The sequence below is a fragment of the Pipistrellus kuhlii genome, unplaced genomic scaffold (genome assembly GCF_014108245.1).
Source record: "Pipistrellus kuhlii isolate mPipKuh1 unplaced genomic scaffold, mPipKuh1.p scaffold_m20_p_13, whole genome shotgun sequence".
Taxonomy (NCBI): domain Eukaryota; kingdom Metazoa; phylum Chordata; class Mammalia; order Chiroptera; family Vespertilionidae; genus Pipistrellus; species Pipistrellus kuhlii.
In genome coordinates this window covers 18,267,518-18,281,177 of record NW_023425438.1, presented here as the reverse complement: position 1 = coordinate 18,281,177, position 13,660 = coordinate 18,267,518, and the positions used below count along the sequence as shown (strand labels likewise).

General features: G+C 39.4%; 1 protein-coding gene across 4 annotated transcripts in view; it reads right to left on the bottom strand.

The window, feature by feature from the left end:
* The window catches only part of PLEKHH2 (pleckstrin homology, MyTH4 and FERM domain containing H2), a 66,920-nt gene that overhangs the window by 10,637 nt on the left and 42,623 nt on the right, over positions 1 to 13,660 (bottom strand). For 3 of the 4 annotated variants that reach the window (XR_006741410.1, XM_036435161.2, XM_036435162.2), the window contains 6 exons: positions 10,527 to 10,706; positions 9,472 to 9,569; positions 8,437 to 8,614; positions 7,446 to 7,601; positions 5,577 to 5,674; positions 407 to 548 (listed from right to left, as the gene is read on the bottom strand). Coding sequence is in view for 3 of the 4 variants with exons in the window: in XM_036435161.2 (XP_036291054.1) it covers positions 407 to 548; positions 5,577 to 5,674; positions 7,446 to 7,601; positions 8,437 to 8,614; positions 9,472 to 9,569; positions 10,527 to 10,706 (852 nt within the window). In the remaining variant the exon portion in view is untranslated. Of the gene's footprint in view, positions 1 to 406; positions 549 to 5,576; positions 5,675 to 7,445; positions 7,602 to 8,436; positions 8,615 to 9,471; positions 9,570 to 10,526; positions 10,707 to 13,660 lie in introns of those variants that run through there. The other variant, XM_036435163.2, reaches the window with a different exon arrangement.

Sequence of the window (13,660 nt, the reverse complement as noted above, 5' to 3'; positions counted from 1 at the left end):
GATTCTCCGCACAATTAACGCTCAGCCCCAGGGTTTCTAATTAAGACAGAGAAGATCAGCAAGTCTGATTCTTATTAGATGAGAGGGGGATGTCAGCATGGCGTCCTTAGCCCCACGGCTCTACGCTCATCAAACTCCCGCGTTAACTGCAAAGCCTCATGGTTCACGTGAAGATAATGAAGCAACGAGGTTCCTTTTACGGAATTCTGTCTCCTTCCACATCCCTGCAATCGCCAGCAATTTGGAGCCAGACTGTCATTCAACTGCCTGCAATGTTGAAGGTGTGCATCACAACAAAACAAACTTCAAGAATTCCTAAAGGTACCTTGCTTTACTATACTTAAGTCAGTGCGGAAATTAGTGTCTTATCTTTACGAAATGTTACTCTATGTACCCCGGCTGATACCTGAGCTAAAAGAGCCGCCATTTCCAACGCCAGGTCCTTGTTCAGAGGGAAAAGTCCGTTGATGATTTGGTCATTTGTCTGATACATTAACAGCAACTTCTCTCGATCCGTCTCTCCACGGGCTTGCATGGAGAAATACAGTCTGTAAAAAAAAAAAAAATAAATAAATAAAGAAAAGAAAAGGAAATTTTTCATTAAGGAGGTTGTTCTAACAGTTGTCTACGTGATGTAAGCTTAGAGCAGTGGTCGGCAAACTCATTAGTCCACAGAGCCAAATATCAACAGTACAACGATGAAAATTTCTTTGGAGAGCCACATTTTTTAAACTTAAACTTCTTCTAACACCACTTCTTCTGAGGGGGGAACTGAGGCCCTGAGTGAAATGAAATATGCCCTTTCTTTCGGGGAATGAAAGGAACCCTTCGGTTCATGAAATGAACCATAGAAACCCAATTTTCAAAACACTCGTGCTATTTCCTAAGTACCTTGGACACGCCAGGGAATAGGAAATGCAGGCTTCCATTCAAAAACAACATCAAATTGGGGGGGGGGGGGGGCAAATTTCTGGGGAATCGAAAAGATAATATTTGTTCATTTAAATGTTTTGACTTTTTTGTTTTGTTTTCGACCACATTCTCATGAGCAGCGTTAGGAGCTCAACAATAGGTTACATGTTATGACCAGCTGCTGAGATCTAAGATGGCTTTTGTCTGCCTGGCTCTTCACCAGTTCAGGGAGCCTCTTTCTCTATCACCATGGTGGGGCCTTATATGTGAGATTTCTGGGGCTCCGGCTTCAGGCTGCAGGTCAGGCATGGTGTGCAGTGAACGTGGCAGGGGAGCGGGTAAGCAGCACTTGGCAAGCGTTAAGACTGTCATGACAACACAGTGAAGCAGAATACTGTGGGATGGAGATCGCATCACTGCGTGGACCAGGACCATTATCCCCGGGCACACAGTCCCAAGTTCCGCAGAGCTCTGAGCCCAGCCGGCTCCCTATTCCATTCCTCAGAGCATTTATGTCCTACTGCCTTTTTACTGTCATCCTGTAAACTCACTGAGGGCCTGCTTTCACTCTCCGCCTCCCTGCCCTCCTCCATCCACTGCAGTCTGCTGATATCACTCTCCTAAAACTGCAGCTGTGACTCCCTTCCCTGTCCCCGACCCCTTCCATGGCCACCACTCAGATCCCTGCTCGGAAGTCATCACCCTGAAGCCTTCCTCTAGTTGCCACCACAGCTTTTACATGTATGGGTTATACTCAAGGTAAGAGCAGATCTGGATGGGGCATTAACTGCGTGACCGCCCTGACCTAAGAGTTTTGACCTTCGAGACAACCTTAGAGTAGGTACTGTTTTCATCTCCATTTCACAGAAAGGGCATCTGAGGCACAGAGATGGTAAGTGACTTTCCCAAAGCCACACAGTGAGCAGGGAAACCCGGATTCCAACCCAGGCAGTGTCTCTCCAGAGACCATGTTCACGACTCTGCCACACCGTTCCCGTTACAGCAAGAATCACGTGTCTGTCTCTCCCATCAAACTATGCACCAGACACTGAACAGATGTTTACAGCAGGAATGGGTATATGAACGGCAGTGGGAGTCACTAAATATGGGAATCATTTGTGGAAAAAGCTGGAAAGAATCCCCTTTTCTTGTAAGCCTTGGGCAAATGACTTCCCTCTCTGGAGCTTCAGTTTCCTGACCTGTAAGATGGAGATGATAATAAAACCTACTTCGTAGGGGTGCTGTTAGGATTGTACGAGATGACACATGAAAAGAGCTCAGCACAGGGCCTAGTGTGTGGTAAATGCTCAATAAAGTTTGGTTATTATTCCTAGAGGCCCAGTATATGAAATTCATGCACTGGGGGAGGAGGATGTCCCTCAGCCCGGCCTGCACCCTTTCCAATCTGGGACCCCTGCCTGCCTGATCGCCCCTAACCGCCTCTGCCTCGGCCCCTGCCACCATAGCTTTGTCCAAAAGGATATTTGGAAGGATATCTGGTCTAATTAGCATATCACCCTTTTATTATAGATTAGCATTCTTCTCTAGCGGTATTTAGTCTCTTCATGTTGGAATTGTTGTAGTGTTATCATAGCTAGAAAAAAATGGGCTAAATTACATGACCTGTCAAGATGCTTCTTGGCTTAAGATCCATCAGCTGCAGGCTCTCTGACAATCAGCTAAAGGTGGCTGGGATGGGAATGTCGGGCTGTGCTTGGGAAAATACTAACGACAAAGGACTACGGAAAATGATCTTTGCTTTCAACGAGGGGATAAGGAGGAGCTGTCCTCCTTAGGGAGGGCCCTTGCCCGTATCTTTTGGTTAAAAGCATGCCTTGCCCTTACAATGTCAAGTACAGAGTGAGGAGCCAATTAAATAAGCAGCCTAACTATGAATAGAATTTAAACATTCGTTTACAAATGGTCATCTCTGAGAACAAGCTTATAGCCTATTAATGAGATCTTTAACCTCTGAAATGAAACAATTAGAAGTCCGTAACTCACATTCCTAAGTATAAAGGAAAACTTCATGATAAGGAGCTGGTATTTTAGTTTTTAATGCAGGGCTCCCGTCCGTGGCTGCAAGGATAGGCCACAGCAGTTCCCTTCCTGACTGTGCCACTGGAATCAGGGCTCATTGTCTAAGCTGCTTCTACATGCATGCAGAGCAAGCTCATATTTAGAAGCATGGTATTGTCTCAGAGCTGTGGCTACCCAGCCATTTCAGACTTCTGTTAAAAATTAAACCTTTTGGTTGAGTTGCTTTTATTCTGATGTCAAAGCTACTAGTCATGATGTTTCTTTTCTTTTTTTTAAGGCAATCTTTGTTATGTGTTACTCATGACTCTCTCTGTCCTATCGAGTGCTATTTACTACACTTGGGGGATTATTCTTATCGTGTCTTCCAGAACATCTTTTTTCATTTCAACCAAATTTAATTTTGGCCCCCACTGTGGCCATCATAGGCAGAATTAGCATGTATTTAATAAACAATCATAAAGTATGCATTATTAGAAATAGTCTTAGGCATGAAAGTAATGCCATTTATTTTTTTTTTAAATATATTTTTTATTGATTTTTTTTTTTTTTTTTTTTTTACAGAGAGGAATGGAGAGGGAAAGGAATAAAGAGTTAGAAACATCAATAAGAGAGAAACATCGATTCAGCTGCCTCCTCTACGCTCCCTACTGGGGATGTGCCCACAACCAAGGTACATGCCCTTGACTGGAATTGAACCTGGGACCTTTCAGTCTACAAGCCGACGCTCTATCCACTGAGCCAAACCGGTTGGTTAGGTCCTGTGTATCAGTGCTCCTCAAAACCCAGCCTGCATCAGGATCACCTGCAGAACTGTGGAGACAGGGTCTCACTCCAGAGACTCTGACTCCTTAAGGCTGAGGTGCGGCTTAATCGTTTGTGTTTCTAATGTGCTCCCAGGATGCTGGAGCTGCAGTCCCGGGCCCACACTATGGGAATCTCTGCTCCAGCCATCACAGAACTAGAAGAGCCACCTGGGAGTGCCAGGTCCTCCAGCCTGCTGCTCTCCAGTCACCCAAGGCCACACATAAAGGCTGTCATCAGTGGGAACAGGCGCCTCCAGGAGGCGAGCCCATTACTTTCCATTATCTAAGTAACCTTGTTTGTCTCCAGAAAAGCACGAGTTTGAAACCTTAGATACCAAAGCTTAACAGTCAGGTCTGTGTCCTGCTCGTGAACCCGTGAATAAAGAAGCTCCAGTGGCTCACAGCCACCGTTATCCAGGTCAAAGGAACCGGTTCACACAGTGTGTGGCCTTCAGTGCTGACTGTATGAGCCGAGTCCAAAATATGAAGGCACCACACTTATTTAACTTTCCTTTCTCTGCCCCCCTCACCCTCACCCTCGCCTGCCACACACACTAATTTTTCTCTATTCTAAAAAGTATGGCAAAGAAGCTACTTGGGAATACTGGAATACTTGTGCCCACTTATGTGGGTATTTCTGTGGGAGGGTTATTAAAGAAATCCTGACTGGATCAAAGGCTAGTACATTATTTATATTATATTAGTGCCTTCACTTCTTACATTCCAAAGGTAGGCCTCTGAAAGGAGTCAATCCTACATCAATAATTCCACCAGGTTCGTGATCTGATATTTCAGATTCTTTTTCTTTTCTTTTTTTTGGTATAGTTAATGTGATCTGATTACATTAACTTACACTGCTTAATAAGTACCACTTCCTGCTGATATATAGACCAAAAAAAGAAGTTAAAAAGAGAGAGAGAAAACCTGGTTTCTGACTATGTGCCACAGTATATTAAAATTATATCTGTTGAGAAGGTATATGCTCTAACCTCACTGGCTTTTTAACCATTTCTGAAACCCTGAGATACCTCCGTCCATAGGCTTTTGAACATTCTCTACCCGTTTTAACACTCCCAGCCTCTTCTGACTTTGACATAAGCATCATTTCCTCAAAGCCTCCCGATGTCTCCACTGTATGTCAGACTTCTAGTTACGCTCTCTCACAGAACCACACTCTTCTCTTTCAAGGATCTTAATGTGTAATTTTATGTTCATTAGAGTTATTGTATGATTAACTCCTGTCTTCCTCACTAGCCTGTGAATTCCAAAAGTTCAGGTACTGTTTGTGTCTGATTTCATTATTATTTTATCTGGAGCATCTAGCTAAGTGCCTGGCTTATAACTGAAACTCAATATGGGGGGTGGGGGGGAGAGGAAGAGAGATAAAGAGAATATGAAAGCATTAGAATGAATGAATATGAATATATCACTTATAAAGGCTTGGGTAACTTAAATATTTCTTCTTACTATAAATCTGTAGTATTTAGTCTTTATGAAAAATATAATAATAGTGTCAAAGAAAAATTCGAAAGTGAATAATTCACCCTATGCTAAGGCAGCAGCTATTTTTTTCCTGTAGTTTTCTTCTAATCTTTGTCCAAGTGCATATTTTTATAAAATATAATTATTCATGACATTAAAGGACAAAAATTAGAAATAAAATTTTATGCGACAGTTTCTTCCTGTGATAGTTATCATTTATAGAACAAATATACAGATAATTATAACTTTTAAGGCTCTTCAGTAGAAAGTTAACTTATAGGTGCATGATTTGGAGATGTGTATACTCCTACTTGGGCGTTTGGTGATGGTATTACACACCTGTTTTTATAAGTTAGACGAACAGTTCTCGTACCTTCCCATTTCCCAGGCTGCTGTTCTTTGGAAGCCTGTTCCCACTTGGAAATAATGTCACAAATCTAGAAGAAAAGTGAAAAATGGAGATTTACCCTACTTTTCAAACTGGCATATTTTGAAGCCAAGTATGTCTGTACACTGAAAAAAACAAACAAAAAACAAAACAAAACAAAAAACCTCCAAGGAATGTGATAAAACCAAAGTTTTTTGTTTCAAGATTATGCAAAGCTCTTGAGTTTAGGATTTAATTATAAATTGCTCTTTGGTCCACATCCGTTTGGACACACATTAACTTTGGAGCGTGGCAATGCATTTTTTACTCAAAAAAGAATCTTAATGAAGGACTGCATGAGATTGGAAACAAGAGGATTCCAGGAATATTTTCATGATTTAGTCACTGAAGAAGCAACTTTCCTACCTTCTGAGTTTATAAAGATTGGGATAAATGAAGTCATACCAAAGAAATCTGAAATACAATCTTAACATTCTTTGTCTGGGAAAGAACAAAAATTCTTCAGGAACCAAATGAATGTTTGTTTATTTTACTGACCATTTACAGAAATATACTGGTAAATGAAAGTCTTCAAGAAGATGTGGTGAGCAGTTACTCAACAAAGCCCCTGATGCTTACTTAGCTCAAGTCAGTCAAAAATACTAACTCACTTCTTGACTAATTTATGAACAATAGTGTTCTAGGAATGACTGTCTCAAAATTTACATTCGGATGTATTGAACTGGGCAGGACAGAGTTGGAGCTGAGGAGAAATAAGACATTTATTCACCTAGAGTTCTCAATATGCGGTAGAAGATGCAGGCAAGGGGATGAAGGGGAAACCGTACCTATTAACCAACACGCCCACTGGGCTAAGCACAAACCGTATTCTGTACGGGTGGTTCTGCAAGTGGGGCAGGCTTCGTGAGCTACTGATGCTGCGTACACTCTAAACTTGTGAGCTGTTATTTATAAGTCTAGTTCTTCCCCTACTCTGCCCCAATTCTGTCATCTCCAAATCCCAGAAACAACTTCACCCCGTAACAAGGCGCCTATTCCCAACAGCAATCAAAGACCATATAAAGCAAGGAAATGGTCCAGACCCAGCTCTACCTGTTTGAGTTGGGGTAAATCATTTCCCCCATGGGGCCTCAGTTTCCTCATCTGCAAATTTTTGTTTCTCTCAAGTTCCTTCCGGTTCTGTAATTCTGTTTTTCTAATTGTCGCCATAACTAGAAACTTTATTGAAGTTATTTTACTAAGACCCAGAAAAGGCCGTTTAAAAGTCTTCCAATTCCGCCTTTGCTCATGATGTTCCTTGTCTGAAACCCCTTCAAAGCCCAGTTCAGACCTTCCCTCATTTCTAATGCTGAGCTTAACCTCTCCACTCAGTGGAATGCTCACAGCACTCTCAAAACACTGATCACTCCCAACCTGAAAGTGTCAGTAGGCAAATTGTAAGTGTGCTGTGGGCAGGGACTATTTCTGATCCTTCTTTGTGTTCCCACAGGATCCAGCCCAGCTCCCGGGACACAATAAATACTGCTGAGTAGCTAAATAAAATACAAAGCCATCTGATAAGAGTTTCCACATTTCTAGCCATATTACCCTAATACTTAGAGTACTATTCCTATTATTAATCCTTTCCCTCTATTTAATGCGCGTGCACGTGTAGATTGTATAATAAGAATTCTACACTTCAACAAAGAGTGTTTTATTGTGAAGATTAGATTGCTTAAATTTTGTTTTTGAAAACTCCTGAATTAAACTTGTTGCAAATAGCAAACAGTAGCTTCTTTGTCGCTTGCTGGGTGTGCCTCCTTAAAAGGACTTGGTTTTACCTTGATGTTTCCTTGAAGGCAGTGCTCTAAATCCCTGCCAGAAGGATCATCGGTGAACAAGGCAAATCCAGACTGAGCTGGCTTCCGCATTCCTGTATCCTGGTTTAAAGTGTTCAGAAATTCTTCCACTGTGGTGGATGCATCAAATCCAACTACCTAAACAGAAGTAAAAAAGTCGTTCTCTGAATGAAAAAGTATGTACATTTCAAACTTAGGTTTCAGGGGGAAACAGGACATACTTGATGCATGATTAATTTGTATCAAAGCACCACTGGAGAAATTAACGTTGTCTTAGTCATTAGCTTGCTGTAAGAATTCAGAACTCTTGGCTACAGCCAACTGAATTAAAAAGAGGCCGATCATTTAACAGCTGCAAACATTTTACAGAGATATTATGCCTACCCATTAAAAGCAAACCAAAAACGACAGTTGCACCATGTAATCTTCAAGCAAATGAAAAAAATATATAAACAAGAAATGTACTTAAAACAAATGAACTTTTATGCATTTAATGTTTGTTTCTTTAATATACAGCTGAGTATCTGAATCCTGTGATAAAAGGCGTTGGCCGCAAAGACTAATTGCTAGCTTTGGGACATGTTTGCTTCACTTCATAAGCGAGCATCTATTGAGGTAGATCTGAGAGTTGGGAGGGCCCACATAAGCTTTCCCAGATAATTCCTCAGATTTGGAGACTTTAAAGTGACTGAACTTGTACACACCTCATGTTAGTCATTATTTCCTCACCTAGCAGGTGCACTGGGGACCTCAACCAACGTAGTTTTGTGTGTTTTTTTTCGTGTGAATCCTTTTTATTTAGCAAAGCTGTTTAAACATGCAGCAGTTCTGATAAAAGACCTAATATAGTTGTAAATATCATTGCCAGCTGCTGACAGACGTAGGTGTACAGTCTCATTTCTTTGTTGCCCAGAGGTTACACATAGGACTTCAGGCCCTGCATGTCTTCGTCAGGGTAGAAAGTCTAACTCACCTGATAGATCCCATTCATGAAGTGCACAGGGATACTGAAGGGCAAAGAATGATGATAAGGGTTTCGAAGAAGGGTTGAAAGAATTTCCATTCTTGAGGGTCTGGCTTCCCGATCTCCATTTTGTTGTGTTCTTTCTACACATCGCTGGCAATAAATGGCGTATTTTCCAAATTCTGTCCTATAACACAAAAGTTAAGATAAAGCCCAAGAATAAATTTAATTAAGACAGCCTAACATATAGGAAGTCATTGAGAAAGCTTTCCCTAGTATATATTATTATAATGATTTATCCCAATGTTGACAGCAATGTTTCTTTTAGCATGATATGATTAAACCTCTGTTACTTTTCTCATCTTTTGGGCAATTTGTCACTGATTGCAACTCAAGTCACAGGATCTCAATTACAGAGTCTCCAAAGCATGTTATGAACTAGAGAATATTTTTCTGTTTCTTCCAAGTTGTTTCCTGTCTCATTGTGCTTGTTTATTTGTTTATCTGAGTCCCAGAGCTTATTTAAGCAACCTGGCATGATCCTGATAACCCTTGGTTGGCTGCCTTGGGTCTCAATGTAAAAAGCCATTGTGATAGTTGGGTTTTAAATGTCTTTCTTCAAGGAAATAAAAATTCGGAAGTAATTCAAATACACACAAGTATAAAAGGAGGGAAGAACATCAGGGGCATTTTCCACATAAAACAATTCAATGTGGAGGAAAACAGAAATAGAGAAAACTAAGGAAGCAAAGTAGTTGCTGTTATAACGATAACGCATGCTAAGTCATCCATCCTTGAAAATACACAGACTTTTCCCTTAAAAATAGTCTTTATCAGGTTTCAAGCGCTCACTGCAGTCTTCCATGGGAGATTTAACATAGCAAAGGAAATATTTCCCAAGCTCCACACCAGTGGTGACCAAGGTTCTCTGTACCAACATTTGCTCCAACCCATTCTCTATCTGACAGGTTACTAAATACTCATGATTTGTTGTAGACTTTCAGAGGCCACATAAACGCGTCAGCTGGCTAGTTTTCTGCACACCTGGAATCTGCATTCCTCTTAAGATGGAGCCTGAGAAGCCACAGGAAAGGATGATGGGGGAGGAAGAGCCCCACGCAGAGTGCCAAGAGCTGCCAGGCCTGGCAAAGAGAAACAGAGTTAGGTTAGACACCATGTGGCAGTCAGAGACCCAAGTCAGAACCAGTGTGACGGGCAGAGTTGATAGTCTTTCTTCCTTTTTTTTTTTTTTTTTTCAAGGTTTTATTAAGTTCAGTAGTTTGTAGCCTTTCTTGACCCCAAATGTGTTTGCTTCTTCCACATATAGATTATCTTCTTAGAGCATTTATAATACATAAAAACATTTAAAAGGCCACATGGGGTCAGATCCAGAATCCCTCTAGTTATGTATAATATATAGTTGTCTACAACTGAGCTACCAAACAACATGTGGATATATGATAATCCTTTTGACATCAAAGATTAGAAACATTGCTCCTTTTTTTGTTCATTTATGTATTTACTCATTCATGGAAATAGAAGAAAGGACAGATGGAAATAGAAGAAAGGCTTTGAGAAAGGACAGATTGAAAAATAGTAAAAAATCATATATCCCAAAATAAAACCAATGTACTCACACACATACATAGATATATAAGGGACAAATATAGAAATAACAGAGATTAGGTAATAGGATTATAGTGACTTTTCTTTTCCTTTGCTCTGTTCTGTATTATTTTATTTTTTCCATCAAGCAAGTGTAGCTTCAACACTTTATAAACTGTTATATTAAAAGGAAGGAGGAGACCTGTACACAATTCACTCCTTTTAAAGAAAAGAAATTGAAATGTAAGGCTATGTAAGATTTGCTTTAAACTGTAATGTAAAAAATGTGAGAGCATATAAACACATACATTTCCACAGAAACATATAAATATATAAATAAACTGAAAGTATATACTTCAAAACATGAATAGCTATTTTTCCTTTTCAAACTTTTTTGTATTTTCCAATGTCTATGTTGAATATGCATCATTCTTACAATCAAGACAGCAACCTCATTTTAAATTGCATGTATATGTATTAATATTACTATATACCTGCAATGGTCCTGGTTGACTCTGTGGCTGTCTCCGTCTCGTCTGTTTAATGAGCTGGCAGCAAATTTCATTCTGTAGCTCAGGATGTGTCAGACAGATCTGCAAAGCACTCTGGGCTAGAGATACATGGTAATCAATTGCAGGGGAGTCAACTGCAGCATTTATAAAAAGCTGGCAGGTCTGGATTAAAAAAAGAAAAAGGTATAGTCAAGGTGAGGAATGATTAGATATCCTGCATGAATTATACTGGTTCTCTTCTTAACAATAGTGTTTTGTTTTTTGTCAAATGGATGGAAAAGATATATTATGGCAACACTAATTAAAAGAAACCCAGAGAGGCTACATTAATAGCTGACAAAGTGTATTTCAGAGCAAGGAATTCTGACAGACATAAAGAGGGTTACTTTATCATAATAAAGGAGCCAGGTCATCCAGAAGACATAACAATTTTAAATGATTATGTGCTTAATAAAGTAGATGAAGCAAATACTGATAGGACCGTGAGGAGAAATAGACAAATGCACAATTATAGTTGGAGATTCCAAATACTCCCCCCTCAATAATTGAGAAAACAAAGAGACAGAAAATCAGTAAGGACTTAGAAAACTTGAACACTATCAACCAACTTGACTTAATTGACCTTTACAAAACACTCTACCTAAGGGCAGAATATGCATTCATTTTAAAGGTACACAGACATCAATCATCTCTTATCCCCTATAAACTCCATAAGGATAGAAACTGTGCCTTATTAATATATTTTTTTATTCTCTACACAGCATAGAGTGACAAAGCAAGGTTTAATGAACGGATGGATTTTAAATCTGATCAAATAAACACAATATCTATTAAGAAACATTCAAGAGTTCATAAACACCAATGGATGGTTTTAATACTTTGTCACTATGCAGTAGGTAGTCTTTATCCCTTCTAAGGACAGATAGGATCAAATACATTTAGACTCTAACCTAAAGCATTGCTGCCAAAGAACTTCTTCATAAAATGAGCAGTGAAAAAAGATTTCCACCATTAACTTTTATCATGTTAAGAAAGTATCACTATTTTATGAACGTTAAATTTGTCAAATGCCTTTTTAGCATTTATAGAGATGATTGTCTACTTAATAATAAATAATATTAATAGGCATCTAATATATAGACATCCTTGATTTCCTGTAACAAATCTTTTAGTCATGTTAGAGTACTCTTGTAATCTGATGCTGGATTCTGTTAATTAATATTTTACTAGTTTTTGCACAAAATGTTCTGTTTTGTACAATTGTTCCTGGTGTTTGGTTCCAAATAATACTTCACGTAAAGAATCTGGTGAGATAACTATTAAGAATGGCTTCAAATATTCCAATGCTGGGGTGCAGTGGGGATGGGGAGACTAAAACAAAACTGGCCATGTGTTGATGCTATGGAGCTGAGTGATGAGTACCTTGGACCTCATATTTTATCTACTCATACATATGTTTGAAATTTTCCAAAGTAAAAAGTAAAAAAACACACACCCCAGAATTTGGAAAATTTCCTTCTTTTTCTATGCACTGAAATTTACCTACACTTTAAAAGATTGGTAAATTTTCATTCTCACATGGATTTAATTTCAGCCATTTATTTTTTTATTATAAAGTCAACCACTTCATTCAGATTTTCAAATATATTTGTGTAGAGTCTTTCTTGCTTTCGGTAGTTGTGTATTCAATGGGTGGGTTTTTTAAAATGTTCCACTATGGTAATATTAAAATATGAACAAAAGTTGAGAGAATAGTATATATATGATTACTCATGCACTCATCACCAAGCAACAACAATTATTAGCATTTTGCTAAACATGTTTCATTCAACCTCTACTCTACTTTTTTTCCCTAGAGTATTTTAATATATATATCATGGTGGTGGTGTTTTTTTTACCAATAAATATTTCAGTATGAATCTAGAATTGATACATTTTTCCTCATAACCGTCATGTTATATTATACCCTCCCAAACTAACAATACTTTTTTGATATTATCTAATAAGCAGATGACTTTATTGAGATGGCAGGAATGTAGGTAAGAAGAAGCCAAAAGAAACACAAAAACTGAGACTCTAAGAGACTAGGCGAGAATGAAGTACCAACCTCCTGGTGTACAGTTGATATCTGAATCCATAGAAGTTATACTATATTTGGAAACTGGAGGAATGAAGGGGAAAATAGATAATGTCTGCTAGGAAAAGATATGTGAGGTGTTCATGACCGATGCTCTCTAATTTTCTTAATAAAATATTGTAGAAGGTAAGTTTGTTGGGAGGAACATTAGTCATTGAGGGGGAAGGTTGAGGATGAATGTGACCAAAGACGAGCAGAAGAAGAGATTGTCGGCTCTGAGGAATGAAGACCACAGGTTCACATCGGCTCCAGTGCACAGGGGTGTTCAATGTTCCCTCGCAGTGCACATGTGATTTGTGTGGCAGCAGATAAGACAGGAGCACTGAGGTAGGTTGGGGTTTGGCTGAAAAGTTCATGGAATTATGGGTCTCAAGGAACTACGAGTATTAATGAAAGTCATCCAGGTTGGAACAAGAAGGAAGGAAAGCCAAGAGGAAGTTTTCAAGCTCTCTCTGGATCTCCAAGAAAATAAATGACTCCAAACAAAGGTCTGAGTGAGGAATGAAAAATGGAAGAGTAAGAAAAGAAGAGAGCTCCCAGGCTAAGAGAATATGGTTAAAGAAAGAGGTATTAATAATAGAATTTAAACTTTCAGAGGTGGTGTACTCCTAAGGATCGGTGAGGTCAGGGTGTGGACATGGAGAACAGGAAGGTGAAACAGACCAGAGGTGAAGCTTACTGGCCTTAAGAAGGTCTGGAATCTTAGACCATTGCATTGGCGCATCAAGTAATCATTAAGTCATTCAGCATAATGGCAAGATCTGAGGCAGAAAGTACGTGAGTTGGGAGCCAAAATCCATAATGAAATGTGAAAAGTTAGCAGAAGCTGATTAATGACAGAGATGTGGTTAAATGACATGTTTCAAGTGCTCAGGTGTTTCTAGTAGAAGTTGAATAATAAGAACTTGAGAGCAGCACTGGAGAAGAAGGGTGCTGACCCTCTCCCAACACCCCGTTAGGAGTGATGCGAGAAATCCCT